This window comes from Azolla caroliniana, unplaced genomic scaffold (genome assembly GCF_043228905.1).
Source record: "Azolla caroliniana isolate FFs.n. ecotype wild unplaced genomic scaffold, voAzoCaro1.0.p SCAF_10, whole genome shotgun sequence".
NCBI classification, from domain to species: Eukaryota; Viridiplantae; Streptophyta; class Polypodiopsida; order Salviniales; family Salviniaceae; genus Azolla; species Azolla caroliniana.
In genome coordinates this window covers 19,305,155-19,323,248 of record NW_028230445.1, presented here as the reverse complement: position 1 = coordinate 19,323,248, position 18,094 = coordinate 19,305,155, and the positions used below count along the sequence as shown (strand labels likewise).

General features: G+C 38.8%; 1 protein-coding gene and 1 long non-coding RNA gene across 2 annotated transcripts; both read left to right on the top strand.

Moving 5' to 3' along the window:
• The first annotated feature begins 2,433 nt into the window (after positions 1–2,433).
• Positions 2,434–7,437, top strand: LOC147859410 (uncharacterized). The gene is made up of 6 exons (XM_087325320.1): positions 2,434–2,759; positions 3,034–3,110; positions 3,706–3,772; positions 4,312–4,864; positions 6,148–6,649; positions 6,886–7,437. The coding sequence occupies exons 1-6, from the start codon at positions 2,471–2,473 to the stop codon at positions 7,375–7,377; spliced, it is 1,980 nt and encodes a 659-aa protein (XP_087181446.1). The 5' UTR covers positions 2,434–2,470; the 3' UTR covers positions 7,378–7,437.
• Positions 7,438–12,830: 5,393 nt separating this feature from the next.
• On the top strand, positions 12,831–13,752 carry LOC147859409 (uncharacterized). The gene is made up of 2 exons (XR_015530382.1): positions 12,831–13,061; positions 13,707–13,752. It is a non-coding gene; the product is annotated as an uncharacterized LOC147859409 (long non-coding RNA).
• Positions 13,753–18,094: the final 4,342 nt, after the last annotated feature.

Sequence of the window (18,094 nt, the reverse complement as noted above, 5' to 3'; positions counted from 1 at the left end):
AATAGATCAAAGTATGTGGACATACTTTTATTATTATTATAATCAACATGGGATAAAAACGCGACATCGGTTTGAATAATAACATTTGAGCTATTTATACAAATAAGTACAATTACAACTCTTTTCATTCTTAAATGTAGGCTTTTACAACAACTTTTTCAAACCGATGAGGCTTCTTCGACTCAATGCAATGGACCGCCTCTTTTAGTGTTGGATATAAATAATACAAAGGGATATCGTCGGGGTCTTTACGGATAAACAAAATTGACGATATCAATGTGATATGACTACAATCCTACAAGAATATCTAATCCTCTAGGGACTCTCTCATCATCACCGAATTAACGAGTCAATATTGGTTGTGTAGGATAAGCCGTCCATATTTGGCCCGATACAACAATATGGTCCCGTAAGCCAAGATAGTGGCTTTATATGTCCACCACCACCACTAGAACAAACTCTTCCCTAGAACCAAACCTCAATAAATAACTAATGACTCTATTGTGTGGCCTCATTTCCCTTTTATATTAGACAAGCCAAACAACAACTAAAAAGAAGGGGCCCCATTTTAGTGTTCTTTTTTTATTCATTAAGTCTACTACATTGTTAATAAAATATATAAAGCCTTAGTCAAATGGTTGGGATATTGATAATAATAATAATACGTATTATTATTGTTTCGAGTCATTTTTAAACATAGTTAAAATCCTCGGTAACTAGCTAATTAGCCAATTTAAGCCTGCTATGTTAACAAGACATAATCATCAACCTAATTACCCTCAATCCTGCCTATTCCAAACCTTTAAACATACACGACCTGATTTGTTGTAATAATAACTCAGCTTAATTACTAGACTTAAATTATCAAACCTAAGTACACTTTCTCGTTCACAAAACTTCACAGACACAGGCAGGCCGCAGAAGCCCACGCAATCTCTCTTATTGCTCTTTGTTCTTTTTTTTTTCTCTTTTCACTTTTTTGGTGTTAATAATTATAATTGATCTCAAGTTATTCTCAACCTTATAAGTTCATCATGTGACTCAGTCTCAAATAATATTATTGACAACTTTTAATTAATTCATTCTGCATCTGTGTGTGTGTGTGTCTCTCTCTCTCTGTGTAATTTTCCGTATTTTTAATGATCTTGCAGCTGCAAGATACTTGTGAGTTTTTCCTTTCCTTTTCTTTTCTTTTCTTTATTTTTCTTCCTTGCTGTTTGTTTGTTGCAGCTTGCCTTTTCTGGACAGACAAAATACATAAATAATAAACATATGAATATAAATAAATGTGAGAAGCCCCAATTGATTTGTGATTCGTGCACTAATTTGTTTGGCCCTCCTTAAATTACATATATAAAATCGGCTTCTATATAATGTGAGCGCCTGCATATAATCTCATCGTTAGTAATCACTGATGACTTAATTAAATCAGGCTCTGTAACAAATTTCCGGCCAGTCTGATAATTAGTATTACTGAGACTGATCAGTAAGTAGAAATCCAGAATTTGAGGAAGCATTATGATTAGCCCCTGAATTTGGTTTGCTTAATATTGGAAATCAGTGGGGATAAATCCTGATTTTGAAGCATAATAAGAGAGGGGCCAGATCTGAGATACCAGAAACGGTGATGGCGGCGGCGGCGGCGGCCATGCCTGCATTTACGAAGAATAGCAACATTATGGACAGGAAGGAAGCGGGTAGCGGCGAGAATCGTAGCTGTAACCCTAATACGGCACCCGCAGAGGAAGAATCGTTGGGCAAGTTTAGCGGGAGCAAGAAAATGGCGACGATGGGAACATCTCCTGCTGAGGGGCGACAGATTCAGCAGAAACCGGGAATCAAATCCTTCTGGGACACACACAAGACCGATTCCAGCGAAGACTGCGACGAGGATGAACAGGAGGAAGAGGAGCAGGAGGAGAGATCTTCTCCGACGAGCAGCGATCTAGTGGACAGTGTTGTCCACGCGGGGCCTGCGGAGCCCAACAGTAGCCCTAAATTATTAGCAGCCCCAATGCCCCAGATTAGTAATGCGGCAGCTAGAAGTAGCAGCGACGGCCGCCATTATAGTAACAATCATCATCATCATCATCATCATCATGCCTTCGATCCATGCTTTCTGCGCGCTGCTTCCACTCCTCCTCAAATTAGCTGCTCTCTGAGAAGCAGCAGCTGCAGCGATCCTAAGCCACCCACGGCCATGGCGCCAATCTTTCCGTACGCTCCGGGGTATAATCATAACGTAACGGACGTGGCTTATCGCCACGGCGCCGCGCAGAGCAGCACAATAAGTACGGACGATCCTGCTCCTCAGCATAACCGTCATCATCATCCTCATCATCACCGTCCGTACTGCCACCGGGAGGTCCTGAGTTACCTGTCCAGCGCAGTGGCCGCCGCCGCCGGCGGCGGTGCGGGATCAGGTAGCACTAATAGTAGTAGCCATCGCGTTGAGAACGATGACTATCGCATGAATGTGCTGAAGCATCCGCATAACCTAATTCTGGGCCGGGATCAGTGTGGCCGCGTGCTCCCCGCTCAGCTCAACTCCAGCCTATCCACGCCGCCCAGCAGCTGCGCGGGTGCCCCTAGCACCTCCCGATTCCTTCATAATCACGCCGTCAGTACTAGCGGCGGCGGAGGAAGTTCAGGCGGAAGCGTCCGTCAGTATGTCCGCTCGAAGCTGCCCCGCCTCCGCTGGACGCCCGACCTCCACCAGTGTTTCATCCACGCCATCGAACGCCTGGGCGGCCAGGAAAGTAATGCTTCTCATCCATCCATCCCTCCCTCCCTTCCATTCCAAACCCTAATCCATCGCTCTTATCCACGGGAAAAAAACCCTAATCATTACTCCCAGGCTCCCCCCCCTTCCTATATGTGTATTGTCGTAATATCTTAATCCCGTAATTACCACCTCGTTGGGTTATCCTTTAGATTGTTAATTACTTTGATTTCAGTTGTTCTCTTGGCGATTACCTAGTTCGGCCTTACTTTCTTGCGATTAGTGTTAATTACATATCCTTTTGGCTGCAGAAGCTACCCCTAAGTTGGTTCTGCAGCTCATGGACGTCAAGGGCCTCACCATCGCCCATGTCAAGAGTCACCTCCAGGTTAATATATATTATAGCAATGATTATTAGCGCTAATCATCACATTGGTTTTCTCTTCATTACATTAGGCGCACACCATGATTATCCCCTTTTTTTACGCAGACTAAACTTCTAATCTTCCCTAATAAACGCACTTATCTGACTCTAATCTCGTGTTTACAACTAGCTACAACCAAAAGCATATATATGATGGTCTGCTATTAATGGCTACAGTGAATAACCAATTTACTTCTTATATTATACATCACTTGTAAATACATACTGACGATGATCTTCTTCATCACAATTTAAATGAATAAAACAGCACTTACATGCCTAATCAATACTTATTGAGCACGTTAAAAAGTTAATACATAATCTTCACGCGGAATTGAGCTACCATTTTATATATTCCATCAGTACTAATAATTGAACCAGCTATCCGGTGGCTGATAATCATGATTATTATATTAGTCAGTCACAAAACTAACGAAGTAATTAATCACGTGGTATACGTTATGATTTCGCATTTGTTTTGTGCGTAAGTTTTCTCTCTCGAAGAAATCTAATGTATGGTACAATCGTCTGTTCTGTTTTTTGTTTTGTTTGGGATCAGATGTATCGAAGTATGAAGAACGACGAGCCCAATTTTTTGCTGTCATCATCGTCATCATCATCGTGTGGTACAGAATTGTTTCTACACGAATAACCAAATCTAGCACAAAATCTTTGTCTCTGAGCCAAAAGAACAAAAAAAACTGTTGATGATCAGAAGAGTTTCGTCCCTGCAGAATTTGAATTGAATGAATTAAATTATGAAACCATCTCTTCATGTTTCCAATTTATCGAATCAACATCAAATTCTTTCCGCACATAAATGTTTTGACTCATTATATTATTACTCCCATCAGAATTTATTGCGATAATTAGTACTATAACAAGATCTAAATTCACACTACTATCTTTATTCATTTCCTTTTATTTAAAATCGCATTCCCTTGCTCGATTGTCTGATGGTTTTTATGATGAATTAATTACCCACGCTGGAATGAAACAATCCAAAAACTTAACATATTGAATAATTTGTCCCGGGTCTTTTCGATCCCTCATATATATTTATTTGAACATCAAGCAACAGTATATAAATTATCCAGTAAATTCTTAAGACTTTTTCTCTTCAGCTTATGTCAATTAAATCCCTTTTCGTTCGTCTGATTCGCAGGTTTTAATGGATCAATGGGCGTACTATGTACTACTACTACTACGACTAATAATAATAATATTAGTGGCAATAACAGCAGCGATTTAAACATAAAGAATGATGTATTTTCTAGGATACATCGGCACCTTAACTATAATGCAGAAAACGTTAACCTGAATAAGAATAAGAGCTCTGTTACTACGCCATCGCTGTCCTCCCAGATGACAGGTTTTAATCAACATCAGATTGCCGAGTTTAATAATACTGCTAACCCTAATAATAATAATATAATTCGACTTGGAATGCATTTGAGTAATTCAACAAAATTCTCTGATCCTAATTGCATGGACGGGAACGTTAATTCCTGTACAAATAGCTATCGATTAAATCTCCGCCACAACAATACTAATAGTACCAATATTCATAGCATGACAACCACCGACAGTAATCGCAATGGTTTTAATAGCAATGGAAATCATCAACAGCAGCAGCAACATAGTAATAATAATGTGGTTCGTTCTGATCATCAACGCAATTTTCCCTCAAAAACGTCTGCTCCGGATCTCTCTTTAGGGTAAGAAGAAAGCCGTTACAGATATTCTGCTTTTGCTTTGTAAATTGGGTTTATAATTTTTGCCATTTGTTTTGTTTGATTCCAGCAAGAATTCTTCTGTGTTTCCACTCTGAATGGCATCGTGTTTGTTTTCGTGTGTTTTTTGCAATTACATAGTTGAAAAAGGTCAGCTGGTATTCATCAAATAAGAGCGGCTATTTTATTGTTATAAACTGCAACAAATCAGTTATTAACTCCTATCTGCTGCTCAATTAATTGACAAAATCCATTGTCTGTGATTGTTGGAACAATACTTATAGGGTCGATTATCTTACTTATCTGTCTGTTTGCTTCTTAAATTTTCATTTCATTTATATGTCCCCCAAGCCCAGATTGTGAGAAACTTAAGAGTGAAATTGCTTTCGTTTCTGTCTGCAGATTAGCTGATTTTCCTCTCGTTTACCTAATTAATTTATCGATTAATTAAGATGGCCCAGATTGTGAGAAACCTAATGCGAAATTGGTTTCGTTTCTGTCTGCAGATTAGCTGATTTTCCTCATTTACCTAAGACTGTTATTTAATTGATTAAATAATATGACGAATTAATCGCTAAATACTTTTCCGTTCTTGCTGTGTTTGCGAATTGGACAAACACAAACTGTTTTTTCTGCCATAATAATAATAGTAATCGAAAAACATGAACGACAATATAATTGCGATGATGTCTAGTCAAGGAAAAGCTATGGTGTTTGATGCAGAGACAGGGCCCATAAATCCTGTCTGACAAATCGACAATAGGTTGTTTGGCTTGATTTACCTGTCCACACTGAACATAGTACAGGCATTTCTATCCAATACACCATTAATTATAAATACAAAATTTGGGCTCAACCTTAAATTATTTTTATCTCTACTACGCCTTTAAATAATTTGTACTGTATATAACTCATATAGAAGAAGAAGTACAGTTAATTAAATGCATCGAATGCAGAAAAAAACGCTATTCTGTACAGGAATTGTATTTCATATATGAACATATTTGATCGTCACTATTTAATTGTACACGAATATAAGGTCATTGGATCGATGCCTTTTTTTATTTTCTTTTGGGCTCTTAATTAATTATATATATATATATATTTAGATATACGGCTCGTGCGTGTGTTGTTTGAATCAATTCATTTTTTATATCGACCAGAACTCTCGATCGGGAGTTTATTTTTAATTCTATTACACAGAAACAGTCATTTAATGCCGGTCCCTCTAATTTGATCGCGCTGTGACTGATTTTATATTGGCGCAGGCCGGCAGTTACGACCCCCACAATTGGATTGAAAGACGACAATAAAACTGCCATCGATCATCGCTTCAGTACTGACGGATCCATTACGTTATCGACGAAGCAATTGTTCCCTGATCGCAGCAACACTTGCAGTGATTATAATGGTGATCAGATTAATGAGAGGAATCGTAATCCGCAGAGTAATGGTACCAGTAACAGCCAATTTAGGGTTAGCCTGGAGGAGCAAGATGGATCTGGGGGACGGCGCAAGAGATCCATCCAGGAGATGAACGGTCACAGTAATGACAGCCCTTTTCATAATCAATCCCGCAAAAGGCCGAATTCTGATCATAATAATTGCGGCGGTTCTGCAGCGATAATCAGCGCGCAGCTAAATTTAGCGGTGGATAAAGCAGTGGATCGTCATCCTCATCAGAAGAGTAATAATGACAATGATGATTTTCCTGTGTCTGTGAATAATATGGTCGGCTGCCATGGCCTCCTCGGACATATCTCCCCACAGGTATAGCTACAATTTTCTTACGATTTAACCCATTGATTTTGGAACGAAGTTTCCTGACTATATATATAGTTGCCTTAATCACTATGCAGGCGCCTCTGTTTGTATTTATCCCTAATCCATATCCCACGATCTGAGATAATCCAATGATTATAGAGATGAGAATGCAGGATTAAATAACGGATTAAAGGATTAATTATGTTACTCACTAATCAATGGGTGTTTTTGCTCTGCTGCAGGGGAAGATCACGAGCAATAACGGTGGGAATGTTGAGGATCATCAAGCAGTGAAGCAGCAGATGATTGGGTTAACAGAAACTGCCTCCAGTAATTATCCTTCTGCTTCTTACATAAGACCAGCTGGGCGTGACGACGGCCTGAAGCTAAATTTGCAGACATCTAATTCCTATTCTTCATCGTCTAATGAGCCTGCAGCTGCTCTGAGTAATAATTCTAATGCGGATATAATAAATTCGAAAGATGTGGAGGAGCAAAGAATACTGCAACTTCTCCCTACCACCACTACTACTACAACAAATACTGCTCCTACTACTACTACTGATAATAAATCTGCAGATAATGCTACCGCTAAATTACTCTCCTTATCCCTCAAGCTTCCAGAAATAATTGATAATGATAATAGTAATGCAATCAGCGTAGCTCATGATCATCTCAGTGATAAGAATTCAAGAGCTAATTATAATTGTCTGGATCTGAAGATCTCATTATAACTAGTGCTAATTATATTCTTATCCACACTACCAGATAATTGATTTCAGTATTGTCGGTTTCTTTTCTTGGCTCCTTTATATAAACAATGGATCAATTAATCCGTTATATTAATATATATAAATCATAATTATATGTGCTCAATATATATATATATATATATCTCTTGGTTGGACAGAAGTTAATACGCCATTCAACAAAATTAGTCCTTACATAATTTGAGCTCTTATAATTATAGCCAATTTATTATTATTATTATTATTATTATTATTATTATTATCCAAATCAATCGGTTCATATAATTTTGGGGCACATTGTTGATCCCTTAATTATATTAACTACTATCTCTATGATTAGAACCAAGCTGGTTGATTAACCTCTTAGTTTGGAACTAATGAATCAAGCTTCAACCATATACAACATGCGAAAGGCATCATATGAATCCGTAACCAGTGATGGGATAAAAATGCACTTGATCTACATTGGCAATGAATTAGACTAGGATCTCCAAGGATCTACATTGGCAATGAATTACACCAGGATCTCCATGGATCTACATTGCCAATGAATTAGACTAAACTCTCCATGGATCTACATTGGCTATGAATTAGACTCTGATCTTCAATGATATACATCGGTAATGAATTAGACTATGATCTCCAAGGATCTACATTGTCTATGAATTAGACTTAAATCTCCAAGGATCTACATTGGCAATGAATTAGACTGGAATTTGTCGGTACGAAAACAGTTACATGACCAGTCTCCTGCGATTTCATTGAACAAGTGTATGGTTGCATATTTATCTTGCCTGCTGAGTGTAAGGGTCATGCAGGCACTGATTCTAGCCTGTACCATATATAGATATATATATTTCCTAATGCTCTCATCTTATTGTATCTAGCAGCCTTGTTTAGGCTATATAACCCGGATTAAAGATTGATTCAGAGAATATCAAACCACAAAGATTGATTGGATGGAATGTATGGATCGACTACATTATTGGGGCTGATTCGGCATAATGCATATCCTTAATTCTGCTTGAGAAGTCCTCAACCCTGGATTAATAGCAGCTCTCAAACCTTTGTGCCTCAACTTATATATAACTAGACATGAGATTGAAAGTGTGGGTTCATGACAGTAATATCAGAGGTCTTTCGGTATATACATTTTCATCATGTGTCCCAAAATTCTCTAATCACATTGAATTTGATAAAAAAATCCATTTAAATTCAATGGGACACATCCAATTGTTCAGCCTTTGGTCTTCACATCAAAGTTATTTGAGCCGTCAAATGGATTAATGGAGAGAACTCCATCTACATGACAGATTCCCATTATCAACCCTTTGGTCTTCATGTCAAAGTTATATTTGAAATGTCAAATGGATTTAATGGAGAACTTCATGTACATGAGAGATTTCCCATTATTAACCCTTTGGTCTTCATGTCAGAGTAATTTGAGCCGTCAAATGGATTAATGGAGAACTTCATTCTACATGACACATGATGTGGAGGGAATGTATGTACGTGATCTATGAACAATAATGTATGTTGTACACCCCCCCCCCCCCCCCCCCCCCTCTTAATGGTTGGTTACCAATGTCCCTCGACACAATTCTATGTTGATTTGGTTCGATGGGCTATGAGGCCGAATATTCGCGTATAATCATGTTTCACAACGTATTTCTAATGAGCTAGTGATTGTATAATTAGTTGATCCCATGAGCCTCTTCTACGAGCGAAGAGGCCATCCAACATTCGGAAACATGATATTCCATTGCTAGCTTGTACTTCAGGATGATCATAAACGTACATCAAACAACAGAGGGGAAGGATTAAAAGATATGTTATTTACTAGATACTAAGCATATATTTAAGAATGTAGAGCAATCCCTTTGGAAACATCTTTCGGGTCTTAAAGATGCTCCTATGTCAAGAGCATCTTTAGAGGGGTTTCATTCAAAACCAAACTTATGGCCGGGCTTGATACATGTATCCAATTCCCTTTGGATCCTCCAATTTTGACATAGGAGGAAATATCTCAATTAAATGGTAGGACACCATGCTGCATTCATTGCATATCAACATTCTTATGATAGACGACACAACATTGTCAAGATGAAAACAAAATGATTGGCATAATTTTAGTAAGGTAAATGTCTCTTGACCTTGATATTTCTTTAGTTTTGTGATAATATTAGAATTGTGCTAACATGCAATGATTTTATATGTTCAACAAACATGTGCTACTGTTAATCATAGCAATTGTTTAACACCCGCAATGTGAGATACCATATCTCACTTAGGACCATTATAAATACCATGGATTTCCATCAAAGGAAATATTGACATGTGAAATATATTGTTAAGGGAGAGGGAAGTTGTTGAACTTGTGCCCAATTGAGAAAGAATTGTCAGTTATGTATTTCTTTGATATAATTCAAGTGCATGTTTCGATTAACCTCATTGATAAGGTTGAACTTGTAGGTGTAGTAACACTTGTTGGATGTTTTGGGTATGTGCTTATTGAAGTGATTAGTTTGTCAAAGCTCTTGGCCATAAGGATCCATGGTGAAGGGATGGATGGAAACATGTTTAAGATCAATGTGTGCACTACCTCTTTGACTATTTTTCAAATGTGGAATGAAGCCACACAACTTACAATGTGGAGATGCAACGAAGAAGACACAATGTCCGAGGATGTGCTTTGTGGCAAAAGGATGTAGTTTCGAATGTTTATTATATATAACTTTGAATGCATGAGTTTCACAGATGAAGCGACCATTGTTAACTTTGAGTGCATGAGAGGGGCTATCATATGATTTAAAGAATGGAACTTGCATGTGTATTTCAAATTCAAAAGTTTACATTATAATATTTGGATATTACATAAACTACAATTGGGAGAGTGGGAAAGGAGGGTCTCTAGAAGAAAGTAACAAAAAATTGGTTTTAGGGGGTTGATTCCACTAAGAGTCATTTACATAATAGTTACTAAATGGTATATTGTTAATAAACTAACTATTAAGTGTCTAAAACTTAATTATAATGAGAGCTAAAAGCATGGATTCTACCTTACACAATCTTGCATGTACTGCAAAAGGGAGTTGAGATCTCCTTTAAGGCCATCTTTATCCAACACCTTCGCCCGAAATTTCTTTATAAACACTCAATCATGAACTTCGTTGTCTTTTGTCTTTATCCTTCCATTATTAAAGAGTATACATGTGTTAATCATAGGCCTAATATTGTAACATTAATATCATATCACAAGCTTGTACACTTACTTTTGATGGGTCTCCATTTGAGGAGATATGACTCCATGAGATCATTTAACCTCTTTTTCAACATCACCCTCCATCCTAGATGAATAATGTCAATGTTCTCATCAACCTCACATTGGATTCCCAAAGAACCAACACATGTTCATTTAGAAATTGATAGTGTGTCATTTTGAGATTGAACTCACTCTTTATTAGTTTATCCACATGCATGAACATTTGAGATCATGCCAGACGTCACTTGATTACAACTTTTGGGATGCCCTTGGTATATCCTACCCAATCAAGAAAAATCGTGAAATTATAGTAAATGTTATCTATAATATAACTAAAATATGGAAATAAGAAAACCTTTCACTGTTCTAAACTTCTATCTAATGGAAATAAAAAAACCTTGTCCAACCGATTCTATCTAATGGTATTATGATTAAACTCACGCACCTTTTTATTAAACATGTAATATAATTTGTAATTAATTAAAACACCCCAATGCAAACAAAAATTGTGATAAACAATGCACATAGCGAGAATTTGTAAATTGTAGTTCATGGTTTACCAATATTGTGTATTTGAAAATGTTGAGATCTTGCGAGACACTGACTGCGCCGACGAGTGTTCATGTAGTTGGTGATATGTTGGTTCAATGCACGTGTCAGTGTTATTATGGATCACAACAATTGATGTACACTTATTTGTAATTGACTTACACATTTTTAGAGCTCCTCATACTAATAAAGTGTTTGTATAACTCTATCTCTTCTTTACACTCCTCATTTGTAAGTCCCAATGCTCTCATTAGATTTCTTGTCATGCCCGCAACTCTTGTTGGTGATGGTGTTGGTGGATGTCCGGGTACATGCGTTTGTGTTGGTGCACTTGTGTAGGATGTTGGCATTCAAATTTAGTAAAATATGCTTATTTGCACCACATGTTTTGAGCTCCCCATAATCGAGAGTTTGTGAGAACTCCATCTCCTTGTTACGCTCCTCATTTGAAAGCCCCAATTCTCTTGTTCAATTTCTTGTCGCATCTATAGGCGTTGTTGGTCATGGTGCTAGTGGATGTAGAAGAATAGGTGTTTGTGTTAGTGATGTGTGTGTTGGTGGTGTCATGAATGATAACACTAAAAATTAAGTATGCTTACTTACAATGACCACACATTTTTGGAGCTCCTCATACTTGATAGTTTGTAGGAACTCTATCTCGTCTTATGCTCTTCATTCAAAAGCCCCAACGCCCTCATTCGATTTACCTTGAATTGTTGGAATGGTTGTTCGTAAATTGACAAAATGCTCCATGTTTACCTTGAAAATATATCAATATGTATATATGTATACATATGCATGTGTATGTGCGTGTGTGCGTGTATACACACACGCAAATGCACACACACACATTTGTGGATGAATAAATTTATGTACGCATTCAAGCATGTGTATGAATGATTTTTGAATACCTGTATGTGTGTGTGAATGAATGTTTGTATGAGTGTATTCATATATATGTGACATGTCTATTATGACACAAATCATAAAGAGGGTTGGCGAGGGAATCGCGGCCATAGACGGTGCAGGTCGCTCAGAGGAAGGCGTGTGCGATATGCACCATCAGATTTGGATAAGAAAGAACGCACGCCAAAAAAAGCTCTCAGAAGTTGGGCTTCCTCTCTCTTGTGGGCTTCCTCTCGTGTTTCCAACTCTAAAGCCTGCTAGTTTGTAGCATCATTCACAATGGGCATCGACATTATGTGATGAGGCTCTTGTAGCACAAGAGGAGGATGAGGTCAAGACAAGGTAATCACTCTCTCACACACATACTCTCATACTCTCTCTTTCTCTTTGACACACACACACACACACACACACACACAATCATACGTGTCCATTTAACAGTCTTTAGTTATTAGCAAATGGTATCAATATGCGAACTCTGAGAATCAGCCTAGTACCATTGTAGCTTTGTGGTTAGTAAGGTTTGACAAGATAAATGAATCATATAATTTAGTAATATTGTATAATGAAGTTTTCTAACATTTAAGTGTTATTAAATTTGGCTTATGTTATTTGATGAGATTATTGCTCTCATTTTTCTCTTTTCACTATAATGAGATTCAAATAACAAATGATCTGATTCCCTTAAGAAAGTCCATTGCAGATCATGACCACAATGAATTTGAGGGTAATGGAGAGTATGATATTGATGATCCCAGAGATGATGAAAGTGAAGATGAAGACTTTCAACAAGCAATTGGATAACACTTTATCATGCTAGACTATTGTAGAATAATAATTTTACAGTACAACTGATGATATTTCAGCCCATGTACTTTGGCCAGTTGTTGTAATTGGCCTTCTGTTAGGGTATCTTTTATATGCTTCATTTTTAAGAGGCAATTGTCTCGGTGTTTTTGTATGGATTATGCAAGTATATTGGTATATACAGAAAAGATTGTAACATGCACATAGTTTTGCTTCTTGGTTTATAATTTTTAAACTTCTTCATTGAATCAATCATCTTTAAGCTAATATACTATTCATGACTAGATTGGTTATCTTTTGGATTTAGGGTTTAGGGTGACGGTATTCGTAAGAAGCCATGGATATGCAGTGTGGGAAGACGAGGGCCATGGATACCAACAAGAATATATGCAACATTGGCAGTCGAATCTGAATCTGTGACTTCGTGAGTATTTCCCAATCTCTCTCATTATGAACTAAAGTAATGCAAACATTCATAAATCTTCAGCGAGAGCTTATTATATAGAGGGTAGTATGTTAAGAAAAGCGTGAGTTTGGAGAAATAGAAAGATAGAACATTTACAAAACCCATAGGAGAAATATGGAGAAATATCACCAAACGTGACCATTGGCCAAGTAAATGATGGCTGATATTCCTATATTTGCTGAAGGATCTTATATGTGCTGGAATAACAGGGTCTAGCAAAAGAATTGTCTCAAGTTGTAGCCAGTGAAAATGCAACCTTTCCTGATTCAGCTTTTGTTCAAGATCGTTGTGTATTTCTTGCGAGCTTAATTCATGAAGGGGTAGGATTTAGAAGTCATATTGTTTGAATTTAATGCTTTCTTTTTGACGATGTAGTAACCTTTGGAAGTTCCGTGTGTCTATAATAATACTAATGTAAAACAGGGCAACCGGTGTGATATTGACCTTGTGCCAAGATGTACAAACCAAGTGAATCCTTTCTACAATCCTTTAGCCAATGTTGAGGATGGTTCTTGACACTTGTCCATATATATCTGATGGGGAATGAAATTGTATTCTATATTGCCAGTCATGCACAATATCTCATGCAATTGTTGTAATATATGTGGATTAATTTATCTAGCTACGTAAACGAATCATCAATTGGATATTTTTTCTATAAAAATTATCCTCCATTAGTATTAAGATTAAAGTAGCCAAAGGCAAGATACAAAATAATCCAAAATTGCAATGAATAATGTGTAGCCAATCTTTCTAGATAAAGATAAAGGCAAGATACAAGATAATATCGGTGAACTTCTCCCAAAGTAATATTGTTGCCCTACCAGCGTCCATATCACCAAGTAATGTTGATGCCATGCCAAAGCCGCTAGCATCAATTCCATCGTATTCAACATGTAGTGATATATCTTCTTTCACAATGATTCCTTGATCGCTGCTACATGTAAGATTTCATCATATCCAAATGATCCAGATGAGCCTACCATATGAAAATATTGGTTCTCTACTCAATCCACTCCCCTAAGATCCTCATGAAAATTTGCTTCTGCCTCCGCCACCATCTTCTCTCATCGTTGTGTAAACTAAAAACAAATAAATGTGCTTCAAAATATTTCCACATCACCCATCTCTCCATTTTCCATGAAATTCCTGTATAGACAACAAAGAAAAAATTAGTTGTCCTCATCCACTCATGACATTTTGCTTCAACCCTCGACAACATCCTCACTCATCCTTTCAAAAATAAATCAGCTTCCTTTTCCACAACATCCATCTTGCCAGTTATTGCTCGAGTCGTGAATCTGTCTATTTTCAGCAATTTCCTGTACATACACAAAACATAATTAATCCACTCTCCTCAGCCTCATAAAACCTTGCTTCTACCTTTGCCACCATCTTCACTCATCATTCTAAAAACTGAAAGTAAATAAGACTGCTTCAAAGACTTCCACATCAACTATCTCTCCATTTTGCATCAAGATCCTATTGCCATTCATCACCCGAGTCCTATACCTACAAAAAACATAGAATGAATCCACTCTCCTAAAACCCTCATGAAACCTTGCTTCTACCTCCACCACCATCTTCACTCATCCTTCCAAAATTAAATTAGCTTCATTTTCCACTACAACCATCTTGCCATTCATCTCCCGAGTCCTGTACCTACAAAAACCAGAATGAATCCATTCTCCTCAAACCCTCATGAAACCTTGCTTCGACCTCTACCAGCATGTTCACTCATCCTTTCAAATAAATCAGCTTCATTTTCCACTACAACCATCTTGCCATTCATCACCCGAGTTCTGTACCTACAAAAAGAAGACCAGAATGAATCCACTCTCCTCAAACCCTCATGAAACCTTGCTTCTGCCTCCGCCACCATCTTCACTCATCATTCTAAAAATTGATAATAAATAAGTTTGCTTCAAAAAAAACTTCCACATCAAAACAACTAGCCATTTTGCATCAAAATCCTCTCCACTTTCAACACTTTCCTATATATATACACTCCTCAGACCATCATGAAAATTTGTATTTGCCTCCGTACCCATCTTCATTCATCGTTCTAAATCTGCCTCAAAAAATTCCATAGCAACCCTCTCGCCATTTTCACCAAGTTCATGTATAGACAACAAACAAAATGAATGAACTGTCCTCATGAAATTTTGCTTCAACCCTCAACAACATCCTCTCTCATCCTTGCCACGTTGTATACACTAAGAACAGTGTTGGTGGCAGAAACAACCAACGAGGTGGAACGTAATTCCACTTTACATCATCACCTACATCCAACAAAATAGGAATAACTGCCCAGACTCTACGAATTCTTCTTCTTTTCCGGTTAGTTTTATTTCCATCACCCTTATAACTATCATACTCACCTTTTATTGTATGTATGAGTAATTCCCAAAAGGTCTTAACCTGATCCACAACATGAATTTGTTCATCGTTGTATAGTTTGGAACATCTCGCTTTCCACAAAACCCATAGGGCCAAAGAGGAAACAATCTGCCAAACATAACACCGCAAGAAGAACTTGATTCCCGGTACGGAGTTGGAAATAGAGTACACCTGAAAACTTCGATGTGCTTTGTCCGCGCATGGAACACCGGGTTCCGAGCCAAATAGGTACTGCTCATGTTGTCACAGTAAAGGGAAGTTGGATCCTTGATGGGTACGCCCAGATCCTTCAAAATCCTCTTGAGCCATATGGCTTCACATGCAGCTACGGTTGCGCCCCTATATTCCGCCTCCGTACTCGAAAGAACGACGGTAGGCTGCTTCTTGCTACTCCAGGATATTGCTCCGCTGCCGAGGGAGAAAACAAATCTGGAGGTTGATCTTCTATCGGCTTTGTAGCCGGTCCAATCGGTGTTTGTGTACCCCTTGAGTCGTATTGGCATCGCGGTCTTGTAGAGGATGCCGCAATCCATTGTGCCGTTCACGTATCGTAGAGCTCGCTTAGCGCAATCCAAGTGAGTATCACACGGTGTTTGCATGAATTGGCTAAGCAGACCAACCGGATAACTGAGATCGGGTCGAGTGATCGTGAGGTAGATGAGACTCCCGATGAGTTGCCGATACTGAGTCGGCTCACACGCTTTGGTGCCAGAGTTTGCATCTAGTTTGAGATTACGATCGAGCGAGGTTGCCACGGATTTGCACTCAGCCATCCCGAACTTGTATAGCAAGTTGAGGATGTAGTGTCGTTGAGAGATCATGATTCCAGCTGGAGTCCGAATTACGTCGATGCCGAGGAAGTAGTGGAGCTCCTTCATGTCCGTCATCTCGAACTTGTTGGAAAGGAGGGATTTGACCTTAGTGATTTCGACGAGATGTTCACCTCCAATGACTAGGTCATCCACATATAAGATGATGACGATCGGACTTGCGGAATCGCTTCGTATGTAGAGGGAGTTGTCCGATTTTGACATACGGAAACCGATTTGATGAAGATATTGCGTTATCTTCGAATTCCAAGCACGCGGTGCTTGCTTGAGGCCGTAGAGTGGCTTCTTGAGTTGGCAAATAGGTTTCGGATGGGTGCTTGAGTTGAAGCCGGGTGGTTGGATCATGTACACCTCCTCTTCTAATTCGCCTTGTAGAAAGGCGTTCTTGACGTCCATTTGATGGAGGTGCCACCCTTTCGCCGCGGCAATCGCAATTACGGTCCGCACCGTCGTCATCTTTGCCATCGGGGCAAAGGTCTCTTCGTAGTCGACGCCATGTGTCTGAGCGTATCCTTTCGCTACAAGTCGAGCTTTGTAGCGGTTAACGGAACCGTCCACGTTGTACTTCACTTTGTAGATCCATCTGCATCCGATCGCCTTTTTGTGCGGTGAGGTGGGAATGAGATCCCATGTCTCGTTCTTCCGTAGTGCCTACATCTCCTCGTTCATTGCTTCGATCCATCGCGGGTCCTTCGCGGCTTCGGAAAAGGTTTCCGGCTCCCGTACTGTTGCTACCTTCATCATAAAGGCGTAATGGTACGCCATATAATCGTTGTAGCCGAATCGGCTTACGGGGTTCTTTTCACGAGTGAATCGGCAGAGCTTCTCGTTTGTAGAGATGAGGGCTTTCTTAGCTCCGATTGGTACCTCGAAACCGCCGAACTCATTGTCGAGTGAGTGAGTCGACCCATCGTCATCGACGCGATCGTCTGCGTATTCCGCCATTTTCGCCTTGCCTTTGTCCATCATCGGGTTAGGCCGTGATGTGCTTTGATCACTCAATGACTCTTGTGGTCCGCTCAATCGGGTCGTAATCGGACTTTCTTCAAATATGCGCATAAGGCGATCTTCATCCTCGATCTCTTGTTCGGCGATTTCCAGGTCGAGCGGAGTCGGAGTTGGAGTTGTCTCTGGTGCGTACCAGGATGCGGACTCGTAAAAAACGACGTCTCTACTTACTCGAGATTTACGAGTTGAGGGGTATTTGACTCTCTTCAATCTGATCTTGAATAAGCTAAAGAATCTTGCATCTTTACAAAAGAAGACACTTGCCACAAGTCCATTAATCCCAAGGAAAAAATCAAATGTTCCCATTCATATAATTATGAACCAAAAATTGTATGCGGTATGCCTCCTAACCTATCACTCACATCCTCCAACATATTGAAATCACCTGCAATCGCCCAATGATCCACACTAGGTACCTGTGAAAGTATGTTTTTCCATAATATCACTCGATCTCTTGCATAGTTCGGTGCATAA

What these genes read in the sequence shown, in the direction of transcription:
- LOC147859410 (XM_087325320.1), top strand. Translation starts at nt 2,471, where the DNA reads ATGAATGTGCTGAAGCATCCGCATAACCTAATTCTGGGCCGGGATCAG. An exon ending in ATGTCAAGAGTCACCTCCAG is followed by an intron (nt 3,111 to 3,705) that starts GTTAATATATAT and finishes GTTTGGGATCAG; the next exon opens with ATGTATCGAAGTATGAAGAA. An exon ending in GCTCCGGATCTCTCTTTAGG is followed by an intron (nt 4,865 to 6,147) that starts GTAAGAAGAAAG and finishes ATATTGGCGCAG; the next exon opens with GCCGGCAGTTACGACCCCCA.